The 27,565-nt window shown below is 39.1% G+C and overlaps 3 protein-coding genes across 5 annotated transcripts; 1 reads left to right on the forward strand and 2 right to left on the reverse strand.

The window, feature by feature from the left end:
- Positions 1 to 224: 224 nt before the first annotated feature.
- On the reverse strand, positions 225 to 1,841 carry LOC103506804 (prefoldin subunit 2). The gene is made up of 2 exons (XM_008471211.2): positions 1,501 to 1,841; positions 225 to 1,021 (listed from the first exon to the last, which is right to left on the reverse strand). Exons 1-2 carry the CDS (start codon positions 1,683 to 1,685, stop codon positions 772 to 774), a joined length of 435 nt encoding a protein of 144 aa, XP_008469433.1. The 5' UTR covers positions 1,686 to 1,841; the 3' UTR covers positions 225 to 771.
- A 385-nt stretch (positions 1,842 to 2,226) lies between these two features.
- On the forward strand, positions 2,227 to 26,126 carry LOC103506819 (protoheme IX farnesyltransferase, mitochondrial). Of its 2 annotated transcripts, XM_026821798.1 has the most exons (8): positions 2,227 to 2,368; positions 3,260 to 3,433; positions 7,405 to 7,675; positions 9,189 to 9,384; positions 17,740 to 17,915; positions 18,915 to 19,238; positions 25,124 to 25,250; positions 25,716 to 26,126. In XM_026821798.1, the coding sequence occupies exons 2-8, from the start codon at positions 3,341 to 3,343 to the stop codon at positions 25,831 to 25,833; spliced, it is 1,305 nt and encodes a 434-aa protein (XP_026677599.1). In that variant the 5' UTR covers positions 2,227 to 2,368; positions 3,260 to 3,340; the 3' UTR covers positions 25,834 to 26,126. The 2 variants fall into 2 exon arrangements, with proteins under 2 accessions (XP_026677599.1, XP_026677600.1); XM_026821799.1 differs by lacking the exons at positions 2,227 to 2,368; positions 3,260 to 3,433 and adding an exon at positions 6,242 to 7,019.
- LOC108252084 lies at positions 13,609 to 24,661 on the reverse strand. Of its 2 annotated transcripts, XR_003390809.1 has the most exons (5): positions 24,203 to 24,661; positions 21,322 to 24,005; positions 20,538 to 20,897; positions 19,679 to 20,380; positions 13,609 to 14,995 (listed from the first exon to the last, which is right to left on the reverse strand). XR_003390809.1 is itself a non-coding variant. In XM_026821795.1 (4 exons), exons 1-4 carry the CDS (start codon positions 24,633 to 24,635, stop codon positions 20,000 to 20,002), a joined length of 3,858 nt encoding a protein of 1,285 aa, XP_026677596.1. In that variant the 5' UTR covers positions 24,636 to 24,661; the 3' UTR covers positions 19,496 to 19,999. The 2 variants fall into 2 exon arrangements, 1 of the variants encoding a protein (XP_026677596.1); XM_026821795.1 differs by lacking the exon at positions 13,609 to 14,995 and having other exon boundaries at positions 19,496 to 20,380.
- Positions 26,127 to 27,565: the final 1,439 nt, after the last annotated feature.

Below are 27,565 nucleotides of genomic sequence, written 5' to 3' on the forward strand. Positions count from 1 at the left end.
CCGCCCCGGGCGGGAATCGAACCCGCGGCTTTTTTTTTTTAGGTTTGTGCTTGAATTTGGGATGTATTTATATAAGCTGGGAAATACCAAGTCAGATTATCTTTCCATTGAGATGAATGGAGAATCAAACAAAATTTAATATCTACCTCTAGCTTGATACAGGTAATCTGATTCTGTCTTCAGACTTGAGAATTAATTTCTAAATTATAATCCAATGAGGTGCATTTTCAGAGTTTCAATATTTTGACTGGGGTAGATTTAAAAAGAAATTGATAAAAACGGTCTGTAACAACTCATTTTAAATTTCACAGCTTAGAATATTAAAAAAATTAGATACATCATAAATGTCTTTATGTTTAATACCTACAAGGTAAAGCTAGGTAAATTACAGCAGCTATTTCATTACATGATTTTACCCGTTTGAGATCTTTGTGAATAGATTATTGAGCTTTTACTGTTACACAAACTCACTTAAAAGTTGTGATTCAAGATCCACTAAAGATCTTGAATCACAAATTAACAGGATCATAAGTTCATACTTGAGTTTACAAGGAGTAAAATCATATTTTGCAAACATCTGCTACTTTTATTTATTGCTTGTGTGAAGTCTTAAGCTTTATGAATTAATTTCAAAGTTCCTTAAATTAATTTCCAAGTTCTTATGTAATATATTTACAGTGACTTTTCACCAGAAAATTTTTTGGTGCCTTTCTGAACACAGAGAAAAAGAGGTTAACAAGAAGAAAAGGCAATCAGACAGACACGAAGTCTTTACACGGGATTTACAACAACCCCGGCACTTCTTGGAGCAGACTCATTTTCTTGTTTCGGTGGAGGTGCACTAGTTTTGTTACCTTGCAATTGAATATCAAACTTGTCTTTATATTCATTGATTTCTATTCCTTTCTTGGTTAATTGTTCATTGAGACTATTGATTAGGGTGTTCAGTTGATCTCTATTTGTTGTTAAGGTTGGAATAACTTCTTTGACAGTTTTCTCACAAAGGACACCACCTATCAATCTGAAAGAGAAGAAAAATTGGAGAGGTAAGTACTAAGACAGAAGAAATAATTATCGAACAGGTAAGTAATAAAGGTAACAAATTACAATCAATAAGTATTTTATCTTAGCTAAATCTGGTACTTACTTGTGCAGAAGTCACGTCCGTGGAATATTGCTACCAAAGGAACTGGCACAAATGAGCAGTGACCCTGGTTATTATAGGGTTAAACGCAAGAAGGAGTTTTCACAATTAGAGCAGTGATTAGTGTTATTACCTATAGGGTTAGGTTGAATACAAAGAGGAGCTTTTCTTTTCCACGGACATGACTTCTGCATAATTACCGCACATTTTAGTAATAGGCCCAGGAGCTCAAATAAAAACGAATTTTAAATGTTGTGCATTGTTCAGTATCTACATGTGCCCTGTTTCCGAGCATGTTTAGATGTCAACACTCATTTCAACATGAACCCATAGACCAGGGGCTTAAATATACAAACCTGAAACACCTCCTGTCCCCATCAAGATCTTTCAGAGTATCCAATACGATTTTGTGTTCGGTGAGCTCTTGTTCTAGTTCAGATAATTTGGTTGCTATTTGCCTCTGTTCAGCCCGTAGATTTTGGAATCCATTGTACACTTCTTCATCTGTTAGTTTCGTAGTCTTTTTCTTAGCATCTGCCATACCTGAGGATATTGTACACAAGTTTATTAGGACAAAAACTGAATAAATATGTGGAAAAAGCCCTTTTTCAACTCAAAAACTTAAGCAAAGGCAATTATTTTGGGAATTTTGGCGAAAAAGTCACAAATGTGCCGAAAAAGGTATGGATGATATGGATCCAAATTTGAATTTTTTTGTAAACAAATAGTTGCAGTGTTGCCTGATCGATCTGAAATTCAAAATGCATTTTTTATATGCAGTTTGAAAAATGCATTTTATTGCACTTTAGAAAAATATAGAATATAAAATAATTATACCTATTTTACTTTTAAGAAAAAAATTAAATAAAAAATATTGATTAATGAGAATTAACTTGGTAAAAATGGAAAAATAGGTGGTTTTGAGCACATATTGGGTGACATTTTAATATTTTTCGTGTCGCGTTCAAAAAAGTTGAACGTGTATGGACGCAGAAAGGCTCGGAGGTTTTCAAGAGGTTTTGTGGTCTGGCAACACTGTATGTTTTTTGCTTCGTTGAAAAGTGAGGTTAGATTTTTCAAAATATTGGGAAATAAAAAAAAATTTCCCAAAATTTCTGAACTTTTCAGCAATTTTCCTGTTAATTTGAACTTTTGAACCAAAAGTGTCCAAGTTTCAAAAGGCACATTCAAGAAAAATGTGTAAAATGCTGTTACGAATTCATAGTAAGTATCTACTTGTTTCAACATTCGCTTTAAGTGGACACTAAGCTGATAGGAGAATCTATGGGGATTGCACCCTCTTGGGTTAACTGAAGGTGAGCAAGAATCCCTATGCATTAGATAAGAAATACCACTGATAAGAACTAAGTGCTGTTCATTTTGTCACCATTTTCGGCTGAATGGTAGCCTGATATGTGATAAGGGTAATTATGCAGAAGTCACGTCCGTGGAAAAGAAAAGCTCCTTTTTGTATTCAACCTAACCCTATTATAACACAAATCACTGCTCTAATTGTGAAAACTCCTTCTTGTGTTTAACCTAACCATATAATAACACTGGTCAATGCTCATTTGTGCCAGTTCCTTTGGTAGCAATATTCCACGGACGTGACTTCTGCACAAGTACCATGATAAGCACTGATTGTCTAATGATGAGAAATAACTTGGCCAAAAATGCTAGGTATGAATCGAAAGTAAATAAAGGTGGAGGGGTGCTGTCCCATTTTAGCCCTGGACATACAATCTTATGTTATGTCAGAGTATGTTTTAGAATCTGAAAATGATTGGAAACTACACACAATCAGCATTCACACACTACACACAATCTGTGTTCTATCTTCTTCAATATCTCGCAAGAAATCCACTGAAGTAGACAAAAAAAAAAAAAAATCTTGGGGCTGTATCTATTGAATACAGGTAATATTTACCCACACTAACTCTGACGGTTTAAATAGAGCTCCATGCTCATATCTTGTCACCAATGTATGGATATTAGGAAATTAACTGTCAGCACATCAGCTTCTCAATGGTGCTAAGGACATGATAAAACTACCTGCTGAAAAATTGGGCTGTATTGAAATGTGTCATATTAAAATTTGACTTCTTTTTCTTTCAGATAGTTCGTAGAGTAACATCAGCCAATGTTAGAATGATAACTTGAACTTGACACCTGTTATCTCCTCCTAGTACACAAGTTATGTATTGTGTACTGCAGACGACATGCCGGAGGATAAAGCTGGGCAAACCTCCACCCTCTGTGTGTATCCTTCAGGCCATCCGATTCACTACAGTAAGTTTCGAAGAGCATAGGATATGTCAGAATCTAGGTTCAATCCCCTGGAAGTTGCATTTTTTTGAGAAGTTTAAATGATAAGTAAGGGATTTGAGATTTTTTCCCCAGGAATGGTTCAGTATTAATAACAACCTTACAGAAGGGAGTATTTTCCTTTTTATGAGGTGATAGATGAGAGTATAAGAGGTGATAAAAAGTAGTATTCCCCCTTTTATGAGGTGATTAATTTATAGTTAAACCTGGATTTTGACACTCCCCATCAACAGTTCTGTTAGTCTTGGACCTTTTTCTCAATGACCTTTCCGTCAATGGTCATAGAACTTTTCCTCTGCTTAGAAATTATCAGAAAATAATTGAACCATAAACCATTTAAAAGTTGCAAGGGGTCACAGGTCACGAAAGACTCCAGACTCCAGGATGTGTTTATCAGTTAGTTTGTCAGAACGATGAACCTTTATTTACTTACTGGAAATTTATCAGAGCTTTATCTAATTAAACTTACAATATAGCATGTCAGACTTGCCAGCGTCTATACTCTATATCTATCTAAAGCTTTTAAATGAACTTTCTAACAACATAAGTATGTATATCTTTTTGAATAAACGAAGTGGGTCTCAAGTTTTAACTTGACAATTTTAAATTCAATTTGTCCTACCTGGGAAGCCAGCAATGACATTGTAGGGAAATATTGGGATGCGAGAGGAAAAATGGCCTAATGGTCAAAGAAGGGGCAAGGAAACTCATTGGGTCCCAACTGGATTTTTCCATTTTTTTCAATGCCTCACTGGGTCCCAATCCCATATACATATTTATAATTAATACTATTCTTTTTTTTCTCATACATAGAATTTTTCTTGTTACTTTTTCCTTATAGAACTTTGAGCTTTATTAATTGTCCATTAGTTGACCCTCTGATAACTTCTGGCTTTTACGGCATTTCCAGTTCATTTTTTGTTACATGTTTGTTTTTTTCAATCACATTTTGAACAGGTATCTCATTTGTTACATAAGCTTTTACTGCAACAATAATATGTTGTTTTTGTTCTTTCTATTAAGTCTGTTCTTTGATAGTCGGGTCATTTTTTTAGAGGGCATTTTGATAGCAGGGGGCTTTATTTTGCTTCCAATCGGGCCAAAGGTAAAGGAAGTGTTGTGTTTGTGAATTGTCATCAAATTTATGCTGGGGTTTACCAATTAGGGATTGGGATGAAACGAGGGTTTTCCTATACCTACCTACTTAATGACCTGGGGTCAACCTCGGATTGAGCTCAATCCTGAGACAATCCACGGTGGTAACACTCGACCGTAGAAATTTGAAAAGATTTGTCAGTCGAAATTAAAATTGCAATTATTATTTCCAAAGAGAAGATTACCAAGTTTCCTTTGAGTTTCAAAAGCGTTTGAAGCAAATTGTAAAAAAAAAAAAGTTTGATAGAGGGAACTGCTAGGGTCTTATCGTCCCGAAATCGAAGAGAGAAGGAAGACAGGATAGGAGAAAGCCAGCCGCTAACCCATCTTCTGCGGCTGTTTGCCCCTACACCTAAGCCTCAGAGTGGGATTTTTGTTTATGAATAACCACTCGCCCCACAGAGGTGAGCTGTTTCTGTGAAATTTACGAGCAAGTTTAGTGCAACGAATTGGCAAATGGGCAGGTTGGTTTTTCTTTTTTAAGTTTAGGGCATTCCGATAAAAAAGAAAGTCAACAAAGAAAGTTTTCTGTTTAGGGAAAAAATGTCAATTCCCAGTAGTATCCTTGTTTTAATTTCGCTGATTAACATCAATTTCCTTCAAATTGTAAGAATCAAATGATGATTTCCTTCCCCTATTTTTGTTCCATTCCGCAGACCAATTTTTCTATGTAGACTAAGAATTCCGACTTTGAACTTTTTTCTTGGTAATTACGAGAAAAATTACAATTCCCCATAATTTCGCTCTATTTTTATTTCACAGACAAATGTTCCTCAAACCATCCGTTGAGGGGAAATCCCTATTTTTACACCTTTCTTACATCTCATTTTTTCTTCTAGAAAGTCAAAGGCCACTTATCAGTTTGGGGGGAAAAATCAAAGAGAGGTTAATTATCTATTTTTTTTATTATTATTTAAAGTACTGAATTTGATTAAAAAGTAATTGACGTACTTACCTAGTTAATTATAAATAATTAATGCATTTAATTCACTAATGTATTTCTATTGGATACTTGAATAGATTTGATAATGAATGTATTCGTACAGTTCCAGAAGAAGCCACATGTTGTTGCGATAGATCACATCTTGAACGTTTGTTCAGAACGAAGGGAATTTCAAGTTTTTACCTGACAATTTTCGCTGAAATTTAGTAGGAATGTTCAACACCTTAGACCTTAGGGATGTTTTTTTTCCCATTTAATTTTGGGGTCGATCGAGATGATGGGGAGAAGGCGCTGGATAAAATGTAACAAAATAGAATAGAATACATAGTATACGTACAGCTATCGTCTCGCTGGAGGACGTAAAACTGAGACCAAACCAGCCCTGTCAAGCCACAGACAGTAACAGTGGCTCTTGAGGGTACCTGAATGGGACTACGATCAAGTCCGTCTCAGGAAGTAGGGTACAACGACATAATTATGTACCTGAATATCCCTCAGACCCCTACGATTCGGGGGCCCTGATCTAGCTCTCTGGCCTAGATGACACCTCTTGGTATCCTCTTAATGGTATAGTATATGAACTCACAGCTTTTCTCTGGAATAAACCTGAGTATGCGAACTCTTTAGAGGTGCTGCAGGTGAATTTCAGAGAAACTGAAGAGGGTGATGAAGGACTTTTGGTGGGGTTATACAGACATTTTGTCGAAGTTATGAAAAGACTCTGTTTTGTCTGTCAAAAATTTCTGGCATGTAAGATTTGGCTGGAACAATATTTCTCCTGAAGCTGTAAAAAGACATTTCCTAGAAGATTTTCTTGTGTCCCATAAGAATATTTTGGAAGATTTTTCCCGTGTCCCATAAGAATATTTTGCCAAAGCTAACCATATTTTGTCGGAGTTGTGACAATAATTTGCTTGGACATTAAAAAGGCTGATTTGTGCACGAATCAATGAATCAATCGCGACTCCTTTGTGTATCAATCATCAATACCTCTGCGCTCTGTTGGCATTTAGTTCCTGCTAAATACCTTCTGATAAGTGACATACAGACATGCAGTTGCGTAATTTGAACTCAACACTAAAATTTGTTCTGCAAACATCACAATAATTTCAACATAAAAATACCTTTGTGTCAATGTCTAACTATGTAAAATTGACTTAATTTGTTCTGAAAACATCACAATTTCAACATAAAAATACTCGTGTTAACAAATCTACATTATAATTCAATGTTAACCCACTAATAAATATTAATAAAATAGAACAATGTAAATTTTTAAAGTTCGGATTGGGTCTTCATTATTTGGTTTATTTTTCGTTGGCAAAAGCGCCTTGAAGGGGGAAAAAGTGAATTGTGTGAAGTTTTTTTCGCTTCGATGTTTTAATAGTGCTTCGCCCTCCTTAGTCCGCTCTAGTATTTTATCTGGATTTCTTTATGTGGACTGAAAAAATGGTAATTATGTCACAAGGAAAAGAGAGTAAAGGACATTTCTGCATTTCAATATGAATAAAGAAACTTTTCTGTTTGGGGGAAAAAAATGTCAATTCCTTGTTTTAATTTCGCTGATTAACATCAATTTCCTTCAAATTGTAAGAATCAAATGATGATTTCCTTCCCCTATTTTTGTTCCATTCCGCAGACCAATTTTTCTATGTAGACTAAAAATTCCGACTTTTACTTTTTTTCTTGGTAATTACTAATTACGAGAAAAATTACAATTCCCAATAATTTCGCTCTATTTTTATTTCACATACAAATGTTACTCAAACCATCCGTTGAGGGGAAATCCCTATTTTTACACCTTTCTTACATCTCATCTTTTCTTCTCTTTCCACAGACCTCGAGTAAGAACTCAGTGAAGGCCGACCCCCGCCCGGAGCTCAAAGTTACCGCCACCACAGTTCACACCTACGACAAGCCCCTGCAGCGGAAACATGTCAAATCCGGGGCCCTGGATCCTGTTCTGGTACCCGGGGGCGTTGCCATAGAAACGAACAAACGGAGGAAGGACGCCAAAGTGATCCCCGAACCAGATTGGCGTGAGATTCGGTTGGATTGGAAACAACTGCCGTCTTCTTATTTGAAATTGTCGAAAGCGCGATTGACAAGTAAGTAGAGCTCTAATAGTAACTACCTACCTACGTGTAGTTATTCCCTTACCCCGTTAGCTCCTACACCTCCTAGGTTTGCTCCTACACCTAGGGGGTGTAGGGGCAAACAGCCCTAAAAGTTCGGTTAAGCTTATACGAATCTATTCATTCTCACCTCTGTGGTGGAGTGATTAATAACACTGATTCTCAACCCGGAAGTGTTAGGTTCGAATCCCAGCCGGGGCGAAATTTTCCCATTCAATTAATAATACTACTGCCAGCCTAGTTAGCTTAGTTCAGCGGTTCTCAACCTTTTTTCGCCCGCGTACCCCTTGGGTGTCCGGGTTTAATCTAACGTACCCCCACCACTATTAGAATGAGTACCGACCGGGCACCCATACCTAGGTTAATGTGTACAATTTTTTTCTTCTTCTTAAAAAGACACAATACTTCCCATTCATGTGCTAGGTCAACATGAGAACACCAGAAAGTTGTTGGTGGTGTTGTTGTTGGTGGTGTTGTTGGTGGTGTTGTTGGTGTTGGTGTTGTTGTTGGTGTTGGTGTTGTTGTTTACAAATGTCGGGACATCGACCATTAGGCCATTTTCCTACGCGCGTCCCAATATTTTTCTACAATGGAACTGCTGCACACACCTAAATTCCTGATTTAGGTGTGCTTGGTTCATGGGAGAGTTAAGGGAACATATAAAGGACAGTTTTAGGACAGTGAACACCAGATAGTAACCTGTTGAAATCTTTGCAATCGAAATACAAGTGCAACGCGCATGGCAAGCAAGCGCGTTACCACTGGGCTTTTTTTTTATGAGGAGGAAAAATCTTTATGACTTCTCCAGCATGGTGTGGAGGGTATGCTGGAGTCACGGCTCAGGGTATGGTGTTTCGCCCTTCTGTGGCACCATTCCTGGCCGCTCAACCCGCTAAAAAAACCTCCCCGCTCTTCTTTCTTGGTCCCAGAACTTTTCTGCTATGACTTCGGGAACTTTTCTGTTATGACTTCGGGAACTTTTCTGTTATGACTTCGGGAACTTTTCTGTTATGACTTCGGGAACTTTTCTGTTATGACTTCGGGAACTTTTCTGTTATGACTTCGGGAACTTTTCTGTTATGACTTCGGGAACTTTTCTGTTATGACTTCGGGAACTTTTCTGTTATGACTTCGAGAACTTTTCTGCTATGACTTCGGGAACTTTTCTGTTATGACTTCGGGAACTTTTCTGTTATGACTTCGGGAACTTTTCTGTTATGACTTCGGGAGAAGTGATAACAGAAAAGTTCCCGAAGTCATAACACTTCATACCATTGGGCTGGCCGTGCCCTATTCAATTCTGTTCTTTTCTAACATTATTCCCGTTCATTCTTCCTCTCAGCCCTGGTAGTTCTCACATCGATGGCGGGCTACGCCATGGCCCCGGCCCCGTTCGAATGGTCCTCGTTCCTCATATGCTTTTCCCAATTGCAACTCCTCCATTCTGTTCTTTTCTAACATTATTCCCCTTCATTTTTCCTCTCAGCCCTGGTAGTTCTCACATCGATGGCGGGCTACGCCATGGCCCCGGCCCCGTTCGAATGGTCCTCGTTCCTCATATGCTCCCTGGGTACAGGCCTGGTATCTTCGGCTGCCAACGCGGTCAATCAGTACCATGAGGTCCCGTTCGACTCCCAGATGTCCCGAACCAAGAACCGGGTCCTGGTGCGCGGAGTTCTGTCGTAAGTGTGACTAGGAGACCCTGTTGATTTTTCACTTTCTATTTTTAATGAATTTTAATGGAAGTTGAAAAGAAAAAAGGGACCTATGTATTTCCTTTAAAAGAAGATGGAATGAATGTAATATCGAAACCCATAGAAAATCTTGCAAAAAGTTCAATTCTCAGATTAAAAGATTTTATCTTGGGAAAAATCCCGTGTATATTATTCAAATAGAAATAGAGGTAAGCCAGCATAGGTAGCTTGCCTTGTAAAAACTAGGTGGCGGGTTCGATTCCCGCCCGGGGTGGATTTTATCCTGAAAGGATAAGGTTTGTTCTCGGAACGGCTGGGTTTCCCCTATCCTGTCTTCCTTCTCTCTTCGATTTCGGGACGATAAGACCTCCGCTGTCACAGTTCCCTCTGTCAAACTTAAAGAAAAAACTTAATAGTTCATTAATGGTTTTCGTTCACCATTTCATTGGATATTTGTGTCGAAAAACGAAATTAAAATGTCATTTAAGTTTAAGTTAAAAATGTAAATGCAATTTCTTTGTGTTATTATGTCACAACTTTGGTGCTCACTGCAGCATTTTGTAGGATTTTCCCAATATCTCAATAATGCTAAAATCCAATGTTTACCTACCATGCTGGCACTGATCACTATGCGCATTTATATGTCATAGCTACTCATTTTCCTCACGAGGCTGAGTGGGCCCCGCAACAGCCAGTCACGGAATCAATCATTCCTCTTTTTTGATTATATAAAGTACTGAATTTGATTAAAAAGTAATTGACGTACTTACCTAGTTAATTATAAATAATTAATGCATTTAATGCACTAATGTATTTCTATTGGATACTTGAATAGATTTGATAATGAATGTGTTCGTACAGTTCCAAAGGAAGCAACATCTTGTTGCGATAGATCACATCTTGAACGTTTGTTCAGAACGAAGGGAATTTCAAGTTTTTACCTGACAATTTTTGCTGAAATTTAGTAGGAATGTTCAACACCTTAGACCTTAGGGATGTTTTTTTTCCCATTTAGTTTTGGGGTCGATCGAGATAATGGGGAGAAGGCGCTGGATACGGGGATTCCAACCTGCGGTCAAAACTACCTGATTATGGTCAAATCTCAAGGGTTGACATCCAACCTGCGGTCAAGCATTTTTGGGTTGACATCCAACCTGCGGTCAAGCATTTTTGGGTCGGGTGAAAGCGACATCCAAACTGCGGTCGGTTGACTATGAGGGGAAAATAAGAAGAGTAGGTATTTAAAAAATGAATTGAACTTGGTTTCTTTATTACATATAAGTAAGTAATACAACAATTTATTTGATACAAATCCTAATCAGGCTAATATCATTGCTATCAATTCTCTGACATGAACCATTAGACAATTCCATATGAATCAACTTACTAGGCCTCTGTGAGATGTCTTCTGCTGCTTTCCGTTTCAATGTGTTGCTTAACCTTTTCCTCTCTAGAATTTTGTGCGGTAGCGGATCATGGTTGTAAGTAATATTTTCCTCGACAGCTTCACCACTTGATGAATATTTAACAAACGCACTGTAAGTTTTCGTTGTACACACCCATTTATCATTATCGTGGGTTCAATCCCAGCCGAGGTATGGAATTTTATCCTCAATATAATTTGAGAAATTTACCATAATAATAGTAGTAGCCTACTGCTGGAGTAAAGGGACTTTTCAGTCCTATGCGAGCAGTATAAATAAGCACTATTATTATTATTTTAGGGGCTAGGTTTAATATTGTTACGTATACGTGGGCGTGATCGGGTTCGTAAAAGATTAGGGCTAGTAAAAACACTCGCGAATTCGTTTATTTAAATCTAGAGTACAACAAGTTTATTTATTTCACAAAAGAGTACACAGTCACTAGGTATAATCGCTATTACAAAGTACAATCTCTTATCTATCACGGTTAACACTAACTTCCACTTAGGTACTTTAATGTCACTTATCGCGGTACTTAAACGTTTAACTTTGGCTTTCATACATACGACGGTAAGTTCAACTAAACTGACCGTCGTATGTATGAAATCTAAAGATAAACTTAAGTTTAACTTAAGACGAACAATGTTGCCAATTTCATGTCATTTCTTGAGATAACTGGCTAGATTTCATGAAATTTGGCAAGATTTTCATTTCAAGTTAAACTTAAGTTTATCTTTAGATTTCATACATACGACGGTTAGAAGAAAATAGGTCCTCACTTGACTGGTAATTATTTTTTTTTTTTCTTCTGTTTGTTTTCAGTGATGCAGCCAAGGATAGCATAGAGGTCTCTGTACAGCCATCTATAGACAGTCTTATCATGGATAAAATGTAATAAAATAGAATAGAATACATAGTATACGTATAGCTATCGTCTCGCTGGAGGACGTAAAACTGAGACCAAACCAGCCCTGTCAAGCCACAGACAGTAACAGTGGCTCTTGAGGGTACCTGTTTACAGAGGTCGCAGTGTTAATTGCATACTCTTTCGGGAGAGGAGCAACCAGTCCCATAATAGAATACGTATAGCTACACCTTGTTCATACTGTCAGCATAGAACTGACAGGAGAGTATCCAGGAGCAGGATAAAGGCGTTTAAGGCCGCCCAAATAAACTTTAGAAGAGATGCATAAAAGAAGATGATGATGAAGAAAAGTCAAGTCAAAGGTGCATCACCAGGAGCAAACTAAGAATAGAATAGAATAGAATTTTATTGATCATGAAAATACATATAAATTGTACATGGATCAACGTTAAACAATGAGTGAAAAAAAGACAATCACAATAATGAATAATTATACATATTTTAATAATATAAAGTACATGTCTAATGTGGATCCTGATTAATGAAAGCTGCAAAAAATTCGCTTACAGAGTAAAAGCAGTTGATCTTCAAAATGGTAGATAATTCTAAACAGAACAACTTGTATGGTTTATCTTTCATACTTTGCGGCAAGACATATTTTAATGCACTGATAGATCATATTTCTCTGAGTCTGTGTGAAATTACATTTTGGGGTGTTGAAAATATTGTTTTCTATAGATCTAGTATTATGTTCGTGTTTAGGTAAGTAATGACTGAAAAATTCAGTATGATATTTATGTACAAATTTGGCACATTCTATGATGTATAGGTATACATGGTACACTTAAAATTTTATTGGATATCATTGTTGGTTTACAAGAATCCCTGTTTCCGAGGTTGAAAATACTTCTAATACAGGCTTTTTAATCCTAAACAGATAATTTTCGTTCCCGGTTCCCGGAATGGCTGGCTTTCTCCTCTTGTGTCAGCCCTTTCTGTTCGCTTTCGGAACTATAAGACCTCCGTTGTTACAGAACCCTCTGATCACACCTAAAAGAAATAAAGAAGAAGAAGAAGAAGAAGAAGAAGAAGAAGAAGAAGAAGAAGAAGAAAGAAGAAAGAAGAAAGAAGAAAGAAGAAAGAAGAAAGAAGAAAGAAGGAAGAAGGAAGAAGGAAGAAGAAGAAGAAGAAAAACCCGTCACGTGAAAAGAAATGACTTTTACGTCGCCAGTCAATTCGGTGATTTGTGAATCAATTTAGTCACGTGGTAACATTAAAAAACAAAGTCAAGTGCTTCCCCTTTTTATTGAGTCTGGTTGTGTCTCGGACTTTTGCAAAGTGATAGCACAATGCAACATTTTTGTTTCACAAGAGATGCACCCGACTTTTCACTTGTGTATATTATTCAAACAGAAATAGAGGTAAGCCAGCCTAGTTAGCTTGCCTTGTAAAAACTAGGTGGCGGGTTCGATTCCCGCCCGGGGTGGATTTTATCCTGAACGGATAAGGTTTGTTCTCGGAACGGCTGGGTTTCCCCCATCCTGTCTTCCTTCTCTCTTCGATTTCGGGACGATAAGACCTCCGCTGTCACAGTTCCCTCTGTCAAACTTAAAAAACTAAAGTTAATAGTTCATTAATGGTTTTCGTTCACCATTTCATTGGATATTTGTGTCGAAAAACGAGATTAAAATGTCATTTAAGTTTAAGTTAAAAATGTAAATGTAAATGCAGTTTCTTTGTGTTATTGTGTCACAACTTTGGTGCTCACTGCAGCATTGTAGGATTTTCCCAATATCTCAATACACAACTCTAGGTAGATATTAAAAAAATGTGATTTTTAGACTAATTTTAAGAAACTCACATGTGTTTGTTCTCGCTGATGTAGTGGTCAGCACTCCTGCCTGGTAAACAGGAGGGCGTGGGTTCAGTCCCAGCCGAGCTATGGAAATTTGTCCTGGATATAATTTGAGAATTTGACCACAATAATAGTAGTAGCCTACTGCTGGAGTAAAGAGACTTTTTAGTCCTGTTCCACCAACCACCAGTATAAATATAAATAATCACTGTATTTTTGCTGGGCCGTTTGTCGTATCGTGCTTCGGTACTGAAAAAATGATCATTTTTTTTTTTTTCGGGAATCGAACCCGAAAAATAAACATCTAAAAATGTAATACCTATAAAGACTAAACAAAAATCATGTGACGGAATGAAAAATAAAATCATCAAAGAAAAAGAAAAAAAAAACTGAAAAAAGAAGAAGAAAAATGCAAGAGGTGTTTGTTCAAGCTTCCCAGATCGGTCTAGTAGCAAGGTTCCCACCAGACTGCCCACCCTACTAGGTACCTAACTTTATCAGCAGAGTGAAAAAGTTCAAAAAGAGGAGGAGCCAAGTCAGAATGCTAGGGGAAATATTCCCCTACATTGCCTTCGAACTAAAGAAGTAGGAATCGTGTAAAAAGCTTCGAGTTCTAACGCATGCGCAGGAGAAATCTTCCCCACTCTTTATTCTAACTTAAGCTCCTCCTCTTTCTGAACTTCGAAGTTGTACCACCAAAGTTAGGTGCCGAGGGCAGTCGGCAGTCGGCACCGGCAGTCGGGTGGGAAGTGGGAACCCTCATGCTAGACAGGTCTGGGAAGCTTGAAAAAACCTCTCGCAAATTTTTTTCTGAAAATTTCCTATTTTTTTCTTCTTTCTTGAATTTTATTTTTCACCGTTCAATACCTATGATTTTTTTTTTAGGTAAGTTTGAACTTGTAAAAAATATTGTTGAATGTTAAATAAAGCAAGAAGATATTTATTTCGAAAATATAGAAAACCAGAAGGCATTTTGTATTTTATGTTTACATTTTCTATTCTTTCAGGTTACATGGACTTAAGGAAATTAATAAAAATAATACATTAAATACCTACAATAAATAGGTATTAAATAAAGTCTTTTGAAAATCCGAATCCAGTGAATCCACTCAAGGATTGGATTCGTTTGGTTCACAGTGGTAGAAGATAGGGATTCCAAAGAGAGAAGTAAAATAGTAAAATAAATAGCTCTTTGTAAGAAAAATGAAAGGGAATCCAAAGGATCCAGATTCTTGAATCCATTGAATCCGGATTCAATAATAATAAAAAAAAACTTCATATCTTATACAGCTTACACACTATCAGTAAAATTGACAGTACGAATCTTCAACTATGAGAAAGTACTATCAATGTATCAATATGATATGCACTATTGCTATTTTCACAGTATTTACAGGGTGTGCCAGAAAAACACTGACAACGGCTCAGGGTAGATTCGTGTAAGCCTTACCCGACCTTTAGGTTTTTCTTCTCTTTCAACAGACTTCGAGTAAGAACTCAGTGAAGGCCGACCCCCGCCCGGAACTCAAAGTTACCGCCACCACAGTTCGCACCTACGACAAGCCCCTTCAGCGGAAACATGCCAAATTCGGGGCCCTGGATCCCGTTCCGGTACCCGGGGGCGTTGCCATAGAATCGAACAAACGGAGGAAGGACGCCAAAGTGATCCCCGAACCAGATTGGCGTGAGATTCGGTTGGATTGGAAACAACTGCCGTCTTCCTATTTGAAATTGTCGAAAGCGCGATTGACAAGTAAGTAGAGCTGTACTAGTAACTACCTACCTACGTGTAGTTATTCCCTTGCCCCGTTAGCTCCTACACCTCCTAGGTTTGCTCCTACACCTAGGGGGTGTAGGGGCAAACAGCCCTAAAAGTTCGGTTAAGCTTATACGCCATGTTTAATTGGCTCGTCCTGAACCGCAGTCAACCATCGTGAGTCGTGAGGACTTGTGCTTGTTCTTTCGAAGCAGAGAGAACCCTATGAAGTACTGCCAGCTAGCTAGGCTGGTTAGGGTTAGCTGTACTCCTCCCTGTTTCTAGTACCACAGCTTGACAATATTCTACCCTCTGTTTAACGTCCCCTAGTCAGACAATGTGTTTTATGGTAAGAATATCAAATGATGTCAAATTGATAATCTTGGGTCCTATTATTCAAAGAAAAACAAAGGAATGACTGCGGTTGTCCTCTAACTGCTTGGCGCAGTCTATTTAAAAGGGTAAAAAAAAAATAAATAAATAAATAAAAAAAATAACTGACCACTTTTTCAGCTTTACTTAGGTACAATTTAAGCAACGTAAAGATATTTCTTTCTAAAAACACTAGATTTTTGCCCTCAAATCACTAGATTTGCCAAGAATTCACTGAATTTAGTGATAAATCACTAACCTTGGAGACCTTGATTCGTCGCTACCCTCTACCTGCTCTCCGCTCTGCTCTGTTTTAAGGGAAGAACGCCAATTCGGTCCCATGACCTTTTTTCTTAAGGTAGTCGACCCAATTCGGTCCCATGACCTTTTTTCTTAAGGTAGTCGACTACCAACTGGGTCCCAGGCTTACTACCAATTGGGTCCCGTATACCTGCAATGACTTGGATGAAATAAATAAGAGTTTTAATTTTTAACAATATTACAACGTTCGTTTTTCTGTTGTTCACAAGTAGAAGAAATGATTGAGTACTCGATTCTCGAGCGTCACTTGGTTCTAGTTTCTCACAGAACGCATCTTCGAGGTCTTTGAATAGATCATTCCCAATTGTATCATCATCTAGCTCTTGTTTTACGCAGTTCTCAGCATTGAAGGTTTGAAATTGGTCACTGCCATCATAATTTTCCGAGATTTTTCAATACAATCACTAAAATTTTCGGTACTTATTCAGAAGCTACGACAGTGAAAAAGAAAGCTCCTTTTTGTGTTCAACCTAACCCTACACTAATCGCTGCTCTAATTGTGAAAACTCCTTTTTGCGTTTAACCTAACCATTTGCAGGGGTATTGATATAGAGACTTCCATAGGTGATGCTTCCAGTTATAAGGGTGTCCACATCGGAACTTTCCATACTAAGACTAGTACTTTCAGGGTTATCGTTATGAGGCAGATCAATCAAATCTCCAACAGGATGGAAAATAGGATAGGAGAAGGCCAGCCGTTCCGAGTTTAATAAAACCACATCACCATAATAGGCCGTAATTTCAGACGAGAGATTTTACAGGGATTAGGTTGAACGGAAGGGTGGGGGTATAGGGGATTTTGTTGAGGTACCTATCAATTTAAGTGTGGGACCCAATTGGTACTTAGACCCTCTCAAACCCGGGACCCAATTGGTAGCAAAAACAGGTTTTGGGACCGAATTGGTTTCCTCCCGTTTTCAGCCTTAGGTATCTTGAAAGTATTAAAGCAATGTGCTATGTAGTGTTGATAAGTTGGTACAGAGACAGTATTGAGACGTTTGTTGACCCCCACCCCCCCAAAAATTATGTAAGTAGGTACTTCCTCTTTTCCTATTTAATAGGCTCGGCGTACATACATAGTAAGGTTGAGTGCGAAGGGCTTCCACTCGTAAAAATTTTGTAGCCTAAACTAAATGTTAGCCCAAAGCAATCACCCTAACTAGGGGCTGATTGAGAGGCTGATGAAAAACGCCGACCCTGTCTGAATACGGGAAAGGGTGAAGAAGAGGAGGAGGCGTAGTAAGTGGGTTGATTGTTTGGTGCTCCGTCCCCATAAAAAACAAACTAGTAAATAGCTCGTGTTTTAAAGAGGTTTGACAGAGGAAACTGTAACTGTTGAGGTCTTGTCATTCCGAAAGCGAGAAGGAAAATAGGATAGGAGAAGGCCAGCCGTTCCGAGTTTAATAAAATCACATCACCATAATAGGCCGTAATTTCAGACGAGAGATTTTACAGGGATTAGGTTGAACGGAAGGGTGGGGGTATAGGGGATTTTGTTTGGTGACTATTTTGACAGGTTCCAGTTATTTCGCTAGTTGATTACTAATATTATAATTATTTTGTGTGCTGTGTACATTATTTAGGACCTTTGGGTTGTGGTTATGTTTTGGATTAGGCTTTCTAGGTTCTAGAAATTTTAGGACAAAAAAAAAAAAAAAAAAAAAAAAAAAAAAAAAAAAAAGGCAACAACCCCGAAAATAAACATTAAGTTTAAGTTACAAGGCTAACCCAACCCTCTCCTTATTTGCAGGCCACTACACGCGTTGGGTTTCGCTCTGGCCTCGTCAGCAGCGGGTACGGCCATGTTATATTTCGGAGTCAATGGGCTAACGGCCGCCCTAGGGTTGTTCAACATGGTCCTCTACACCTCTGTGTACACACCTATGAAACGAATCAGCATCGCTAATACGTGGGTCGGATCTGTGGGTAAGCCATTTTTTTTACATTCCATAAATCACGCGTTCGATTCCTGCCAGGGGGCGAAGTTTATCCTAAACAGAAAATGCAAAAAAAAAAAAAAAAAAAAAAAAAAAACAGTCCAAGGGCGCGTTTGAAATCACCAGGAGCAAACTAATCCTAAACAGATAATTTTCGTTCCCGGAATGGCTGGCTTTCTCCTATTGTGTCAGCCTTTTCTGTTCGCTTTCGGAACTATAAGACCTCCGTTGTTATAGAACCCTCTGATCACACCTAAGAGAAATAAAGAAAGAGAGAGAGAGAGAGAGAAAGAGAGAGAGAAAGAGAGAGAGAGAGAAAGAGAGAGAGAGAGAAAGAGAGAGAGAGAGACGAATGTGTTGGTTTATTCTCGGGGAGATAGGTTTTTAATGGGTGGAAATGCCACAACTCAGGTGGAGGATGGTTGGCCTGAGTTTCTTAAGAGTTTTTACTTTCCTTATCCTATAGGAATAAAAGTAATGTAATCGGGTCAAAATTTCCATGGTCAGTTTTTAGTGTCAAAACACGTTTTGTGGTCCCTAGAGCCTAAATCCAAAGTTTCAGCCATTGGTCCGTGTATGTGTCTGTCTGTAAACAAAATATCTCGAGAACGGTAAGAGCTAGAGACTTGAAATTTGGTATGTAGATGTCAAATGTGAGAATGCGACACGAAACTTTTGGTTAAGACCGATGCAACGCTTGGCGGCATTTTACCGCTTTTTGGCGGTTTTCGGTGTAATTTAACAATAACGAAACTTTTGGTTAAGATCGGTGCAACAGTTGGCGGCATTTTACCGCTTTTTGGCGGTTTTCGGTGTAATTCAATAATATCTCGGGAACGGTATGAGCTGGAGACTTGAAATTTGGTATGTAGTCCACAAATGAGACAAGAATGTAACACAAAACTTTTGGTTAAGATAGGTTTTTTTTTACAAGTTAAATTCTATTCTATTACTTGATTTCACTAACCCCCTCCTTCTCTCCCCCCAGTGGGTGCCATTCCGCCACTCATGGGTTGGGCAGCCTGCACGGGGTCCTTGCTAGACGGCTCGGGCGGGGCCTTCCTCCTGTCCGCCATTCTGTTCACCTGGCAGTTCCCCCACTTCAACGCCCTCTCCTGGAACCTGAGGCCAGACTATTCGCGGGCCGGCTACCGGATGATGGCCGTCACCAATCCGGACTTGTGCCGCTTAACGTCGCTCCGATATACGGTCGCTCTGTTGGTGGTATCGGCCGCCGGACCGCTACTCGATGTGACCAATGTGTGGTTCGCGCTGGAAAGCATACCGCTCAACGCTTACTTTACCTATTTAGGTGAGATACAGTTTTTATTGGTTTATTTCTTTTTCGGACCATTTTTATTGGTGTAGGTAGGGGTCAAGATATTTACCGGGTAATAGATCAGTTGCGCTTACTTGGGTGATGTTTTAAAGTCACAGAGCAGGAAAAATTCCAAAGAGAGAAGTAAAATAGTAAAATAAATAGCTCTTTGTAAGAAAAATGAAAGGGAATCCAAAGGATCCAGAATCTTGAATCCATTGAATCCGGATTCAATAATAATAATAAAAAAACCTTCATATCTTATACAGCCTACACACTATCAGTAAAATTGACAGTACGAATCTTCAACTATGAGAAAGTACTATCAATGTATCAATATGATATGCACTATTGCTATTTTCACAGTATTTACAGGGTGTGCCAGAAAAACACTGACAACGGCTCAGGGTAGATTCGTGTAAGCCTTACCCGACCTTTAGGGTCGTTTGCCCCTATACTTGAGTCCTTGGGTTTTTTGTGGGTTTATTCGGATTTTGTGGACCATTCTTTTTTTTTTTTTAGTGCTTTTTTGTACTTTTCTTGAGAACGAAGCCAAAGTTAGGAATTTGACTTGTAGAATGACGTTGGAAAAGATTAGATACCCGTTGCCGATTGTCAGTGTTTTTCTGGCGCACCCTGTATATTGTCAATAATATTAAGTGTGCGGGCGGTATCGGGGTTCGTTACGTGATATTCTGTTCACCCATTTTTGCTATAGATTCCATAGCGGCTTGTTTACTTTTCCTTGGATGATTTTACATTTCCTCTTTGTCAATAAGTTCAATACCTAGCGCGCCAGTACCAGCTACTTTCACAACCTTAGCTTTAAAACCTCCCGTAGCAATGCCAGAAGGAAGAGGCCTTACCATCACATTACAACCGCATATATTTCTATATTCTTCTTCCGTGATACCCAAGTCGGTTCGTAAAGATGGTAGACTAGAATATGGTATACTTGGTCGTTCCTTAAATAGTCTTGGTCGAGGGTCGTCACGCCAACTAGGGGGCTTCTGAATCCGTGGTTTGTTGGGATCAAACTCCATCGCCGACGTCGGCAATTGCGCGTATTTCAACGAGGAATAATCCTCGAGGAACTTCTTCGTTCGCAGGAAAATATTCTCACTCGCGCCCAGCACCTTTAGGGTCGTCACGCCAACTAGGGGGCTTCTGAATCCGTGGTTTGTTGGGATCAAACTCCATCGCCGAAGTCGGCAATTGCGCGTATTTCAACGAGGAATAATCCTCGAGGAACTTCTTCGTTCGCAGGAAAATATTCTCACTCGCGCCCAGCACCTCCTCTCCGTCCACTTTCTTCAGGATGTGATCCAGGTTTTGAATATCCGTGGGCGTCGATGATTTCGCCCTCTTGAATATTTGCAGGAGCTCACGTGACGTCAGCTTCGAGCAGGGGTCGGTGTGACTCAGAGAGAGCTTGGACACGAAAGAACAAATCCGATATAAACTTTGCTTATGAGCCGCCATCTTTGATGATGACGTGCGCATCATTTCATCGGGTGACATGACCATCATTTCACCGGGTGACATGCCCATCATTTCATTGGAAGACGAGGATGTAGACTGTGGTGTTCTATTAACGTTTTTCATCAGTGAAGTCTCGCTGACATTTCTCACTATAACATCTACAACACTAATCTCTTCGTCATCTTTGATGATGACGTGCGCATCATTTCATCGGGTGACATGACCATCATTTCATCGGAAGACGAGGGTGTAGACTGTGGTGTTCTATTAACGTTTTTCATCAGTGAAGTCTCGCTGACATTTCTCACTATAACATCTACAACACTAATCTCTTCGTCCGCCTAACCCAGCCACGCTAGGTCTCAAACTGGGTCCTGTCATTGAAACCTCTTAAACCTCACTTCTAGTCAGCACCTTGTTTAGAGCTTTGGAAAACAAACCCCTTGGTAAAACCGACCTTACTTAGGCTAAAAACAGAGCGGAGAGCATAGAGTTTTTTTTGCTAACAGTTCTATGCGGTTGTATTTGTAGCGGCTCTAGCCAAATGGTAATGGCAAAACAAAGAAAAGATGTATTTTTATATCTGCCATAGAATCTCTTCGTCAACATTTAACTCCAACGGCGGAGAAACCTCACAGGTCCGCGTTAGTGCCACCATTTTATCAACCTCTCTATAACCTTTGGTCTCATCTCGGATTATTGCAGGTTCAGGTGAGATCGACACGTCTTCGCTTTTTACTTTAACATCGGTGCTGAGGTTTGAATCACTCAGATAATTGAAATCGGACACGATTGTTCCAACAGTTGATGGGCCTGTGATTTGACTACCGGGCAGTTGATTGCTTGGAGTCGCCTGCTGGTCAACAGATGGAGCAATTTCCGACACAGTTGGATGAGGGATTTCATCAGTCAGACCTTTATCAGTGATGCTTGAACTTGTAGAGGTATTGACTTTTCTTTCATAAAAGATGCTTGAACTTGTAGGGACACTGACTTTTCTTTCATGAAAGATGCTTGAATTTGTAGGGACATTGACTTTTCTTTCATCAAAGATGCTTGAACTTGTAGGGACACTGACTTTTCTTTCATGAAAGATGCTTGAATTTGTAGGGACATTGACTTTTCTTTCATCAAAGATGCTTGAAGTTGTAGGGGTATTGACTTTTCTTTCATCAAAGATGCTTGAACTTGTAGGGGTATTTTCTTTACTTTCATTAGTGATGCTTGCATTTGCAGGGGTATTGATGTCTGGACTTCCACAGTTGATGCTTGAACTTGTAGGGGTGCTGACTTTTCTTTCATTAGAAAGACTTGCACTTGCAGAGGTATTGCCTTTTCTTTGATTCGTGATGGTTGTATTTGCAGGGGTATTGATATAGAGACTTCCATAGGTGATGCTTCCAGTTAAAAGGGTGTCCACATCGGAACTTTCCATACTAAGACTAGTACTTTCAGGGTTATCGTTATGAGGCAGATCAATCAAATCTCCAACAGGACTGTCCTCGAGCATACAATCCGCTAGAGTACTCGATTCTCGAGCGTCACTTGGTTCTAGTTTCTCACAGAACGCATCTTCGAGATCTTTGAATAGATCATTCCCAATTGTATCATCATCTAGCTCTTGTTTTACGCAGTTCTCAGCATTGAAGGTTTGAAATTGGTCACTGCCCATTGGGTCATCCACTGGCTCTTGCTTGACATGTGCAGCAGACTTGTCTACAGCAGGAGATTTATCACAGATCCTTTCACTCTTATCATCCAGTGTTTTCATGCGTATCATGGATACGTAGGCGCTGAACAGGATGCTATTCTTCGGACACTTCTTCGAATAAGTTTGCAGCTCCTTCATCGGTTTTTTCTCGTACGACTTGGGTGGGATAGGTGGTATCGCGGGTGTTGTGTATGTCTTGGTTGGTTTCTGCACGGCGTATTCCCGTTTCGCCGCCTCTGCTTTCCTTTCTTCGGCTTCAAGTTCTTTCCGCGCCTGGTCGAGGATGTTCAAAATCTTTTCGTCCACTTTCGACAGTTTCTTCTTCTTTCCAGAACACTCCTCATCGGAGTCTTCGTCGTCACTTTCCTTCTCCGGTCGTCTTCGCGCTCTTTTCTTCGATTGCTTGGGATTTTTACTAGATTGCTTGGGATTCTCACTAGATCGCCTGGGATTTTTACTAGTTTGTTTGGGATTTTTACTAGTTTGTTTGGGATTTTTACTACTCTTACGAGAGGTAGCTTTGTTTGTACTAGCAGAGCGTTGGGATTCTGCAGAATTTCCAGCCGGAGTACCATGTTTGGACACGGCATCATTTTCGGAAACAGAACATACACGTGTGCCAAGTACGTTCGGGTCAATTTCAGGTTCATGTTTTGGTGCAACCAGCGAGCGCGGCGTGTTCACCACAGGATAAACGAGTTCTTCTTTAATGTCTATACTCTCATCAGGTTCAACTTCATCTTTGACTGCTGACATTGATTTCGGGGCGGCATGATTTGCGTTTAAACTTTCTGATGGAGTTTTTCGTTCACTATCGGAAACTGAAGATTTCTTTATTGCTAAACTCTCGGAGGGTGAACATGTTCGATCTTTCTTCGTATGTTTAGGACCGATTGATTTTTTAATGGTTGCAAGAGGCAGTTTTGTATTCTCTTTCAAGCATGGTGAAGTTGAGCCGCGATTTGATTCAGCAGTTGCATTTCCAGATATATTTTCGTTGAGTGCATTGGTTAGACTCCGGGTAGTTTTCATTGTTTGATCATCCGAGTCTGTCTCTTCATCTAGAGTGATTTCTTCATAAATTTTCAACGAATTCTCTTCATGATCATCTTGGTTTGCGCACTTACTACTGTCTTGTTTCACTTCAATAGTATCGTCATCCAAAGTGATTTCTTCAAAAATTTTCGACTTCCTTTCATCAACAACTTTGTCTTGGTTTGCGCCCGTACCAGTTTCTTGTTTCACTTCAATACTCGCGTCTAAATGTGTCATTATAAGACTCCTTAGAGCTGCCCTCGTATCTCTAGTTTCTTCACTCTCAATGTGAGATTCTTCTATCTTTTCCTTTTTGAGATCTTTGATACTCAGTGGATCTTCCTCTGAATAATTCCAATCACTCCTATTCGGAATGTTTCTTGCTTCACGTGTGTTCAGGAAATGATGCCGTATACGTTTGTCAATATTGACCAAAGAGTTGTTACTCGAATGTTCCTTAGTATTTGATGAAACAGTTGACTTGTTTTTGGTAATTTCTGCCACTTCATCCAACGGTACAACTTTAGAATTTCCTCTTAATCTGAATAATTCCAATCACTCCTATTCGGAATGTTTCTTGCTTCACGTGTGTTCAGGAAATGATGCCGTATCCGTTTGTCAATATTGACCAAAGAGTTGTTACTCGAGTGTTCCTTAGTATTTGATGAAACAGTTGACTTGTTTTTGGTAATTTCTGCCACTTCATCCAACGGTACAACTTTAGAATTTCCTCTTACTTTACTTGATGTGGCTGTCGCTTTTTTCACTCCTTCATCAGGTGTTGGTTTGCTTTTTTTCGACTTTACAGATGTTGCTTTTGGTTTGTATTTCGCTTTCTCGATGGACTTTCTGCCCTCCGTAATGGCGTTTAATCCTTCTATTTCAATAGTTTGACTTTTAGCTTTCAGGTCGGCTTCATTTACAATGTCTTTCAGAACGGTAAGAACGTTGAAAGATAGTAAACAACTTCCAAACTTCTCCATGTAACGGAAACTCTTTTTCATTATCATAAGGACATCGAGAATTTCTGCAGAAATTTCGGCTTTTTCCGGTGGAGTACATTTTAGAAGATGGTCCATGACAAAATGATCGAGAAACTTTAGAAATAGGAGATTCTTTGATATTTCTAAACATATTAAGCACATTTCCAATTGAAATCCCATACCAGCTTCAAAATAGGTGAAAGCATGCCTATGAGCAGGAAAAATGAGGACCAACGGAATTTTTCTTTTTCTTCTACGACTTCTAGATACAGAGATAAATCGATTAAAAATATACCGGTGAATCGTAAACTTTGACGTCACGGCATACGCTCCCGTAGGCGATGACGTCATAATTCATGACTCCCGCTTTTTTTTTTTTAAGTGCTTTTTTGGACTTTTCTTGAGAACGAAGCCAAAGTTAGGAATTTGACTTGTAGAATGACGTTGGAAAAGATTAGATACCCGTTGCCCATTGTCAGTGTTTTTCTGGCGCACCCTGTATATTGTCAATAATATTAAGTGTGCGGGCGGTATCAGGGTTCGTTACGTGATATTCTGTTCACCCATTTTTGCTATAGATTCCATAGCGGCTTGTTTACTTTTCCTTGGATGATTTTACATTTCCATTTTATGTACTGAAAATGTGTATTGATTTTCCTTTTCCCCAGCTTACAAATTCTACAAAGAGTCAGACAGTTCGAGTTCTCGTAAGCTGTTTCGATTCTCTCTACTTCATCTGCCCGCTCTGATGATACTACTCCTAATCAACAAGAAACACTGGGCCTCTCACGGCAGGTAAGTGCTCTCAACTTTCAATTTAAATCAACTTAAATTCATGCACACTTTAATCTAAAAAAAAAAAAACTTAAACAAACTCACCAAAGATAAAATTACTCAAGTTAGACGTTTACAAGGTTTTTTTTTTATACTCGTCTGGTCTGTGTCGTAGCATGCCCAATTGCCCATCCCGTAGTATGTCTCCCGTCAGATGGACAAAAAGAGAATACTTCCCACTTTGTTGCTCGGTCAACACGAGAACACCAGAAAGTAAACCATTTAAAATATTTGCAATCGAAATACAGATGCGAATTTTTTTGTCGACTCCGGGAATCGAACCCGGAACCCCCTGCAAGGCAGGCGGGTTACCACTGGACTAACCGTGCTCCCAAGTTCAATGGAAATTAATTCCAAGAATAAGAAGAAAATAGGTCCTCACTTGAGTGGAAATTATTTTTTTTTTTTTCTTCTGTTTGTTTTCAGTGATGCAGCCAAGGATAGCATAGAGGTCTCTGTACAGCCATCTATAGACAGTCTTATCACACCGCCTAACCCAGCCACGCTAGGTCTCAAACTGGGCCCTGTCATTGAAACCTCTTAAACCTCACTTCTAGTCAGCACCTTGTTTAGAGCTTTGGAAAACCCCTTGGTAAAACCGACCTTACTTAGGCTAAAAACAGAGCGGAGAGCATAGAGTTTTTTTTTTTGCTAACAGTTCTATGCGGTTGTATTTGTAGCGGCTTTAGCCAAATGGTAATGGCAAAACAAAGAAAAGATGTATTTTTATATCTGCCATAGTCTCTAGTCATAGCCATGTTTTTTTAAAGAGGTTTGACAGAGGGAACTGTAACTGCTATGGAAAAAGAAAGCTCCTTTTTGTGTTCAACCTAACCCTACACTAATCGCTGCTCTAATTGTGAAAACTCCTTTTTGCGTTTAACCTAACCAGGAGATTCTTTGATATTTCTAAACATATTAAGCACATTTCCAATTGAAATCCCATACCAGCTTCAAAATAGGTGAAAGCATGCCTATCAAAATCTCTGGTAAATAATTCCCACAATTCGGTTTTGAACGAACGAGTGAATTCTTTGGGTAAAACTAAATAACCTTTGTATTTTGATTTCACATCCTTCATAAAACTGCTAACCATAGAGAAACCGAAAGTTTTGCGAAAGCTGGTAAAAAGTTTCACTTTATCAATGAACTCGGATAATACTTCGAGATAGTTTTTAAATTTGGAGCTACTCATGCGTAGAAAATCTTGGTTTATCAAATTACAGGTTGCTTCTCTTGCCGTGTGAGGCATATCTCTTGGGAATGTTATTGTAACGCCTCTACCGCTTTCCACGCACTTAAACCATTGCTTGCGAGCATTCAGTTCATCTTTTGTCTCCACAGGTAGTCTGAATGACCGCTTCCGTCCAGAGGCGTTCTTATATTTAGTAGAATTACCTACAGCTGGTACAACACGAGCAGTAAAATTACCTATAGCTGGTACTATACTGGCAGTAGAATTATCAATAGCTGGTACTATAGTAGTAGTAGAATTATCATTAGCAGGTACTATACTAACACTAGAATCATCATTAGCAGATACCATACTAGTAGAATTATCCCCAATGGGTACTATACTAGTAGAATTATCCACAAGTGGTACTATGCTAACAGTAGAATCATATACTACTCTATCCGGTGACTGAATGTCTGTCAACATAGCCTGTCTAACACTACACACATTTGATATAACAGGATGAAAATCACTGTCTTCTTCATTTATGATGGTACCATCACCAATCATGGTACTATCACCACTGATGGCACTATCACCAATGATGGTACTATCACCAATAGTGGTAATATCACCGATGATGGTACTATCACTAATAATGGTACCATCACCAACAATGGCACTATCGCCAACAGTGGTACTATCACCAAAAGTGGCACTATCACCAATAATGGCACTATCACCAAAAGTGGTCGAATCAGAACCGTATAGTCCTGCAGGGCTGTGGTTTTGAATTGTTTTGTCACTTTTGGAAACCGTCGCGACTGCATGCCTATTGTTTTTGGAGATTGTTGCAACTGCATGACCACTACTTTTGGAGATTGTCGCAACTGCATGACCATTGGTTTTGGATATTGTCGCAACTGCTTGACTATTGGAGATTGTTGCGAGTGCATGACCACTACTTTTGGAAATTGTTGCGGCTGCATGACCACTACTTTTGGAGATTGCTGTGACTGCATGACCACCAGTTTTAGAGATTGTCGCAACTGCATGACCATTAGTTTCGGAGATTGTTGCAACTGCATGACCACTACTTTTG

The sequence above is a fragment of the Diaphorina citri genome, unplaced genomic scaffold, assembly GCF_000475195.1.
Source record: "Diaphorina citri unplaced genomic scaffold, Diaci psyllid genome assembly version 1.1 scaffold264, whole genome shotgun sequence".
NCBI classification, from domain to species: Eukaryota; Metazoa; Arthropoda; class Insecta; order Hemiptera; family Psyllidae; genus Diaphorina; species Diaphorina citri.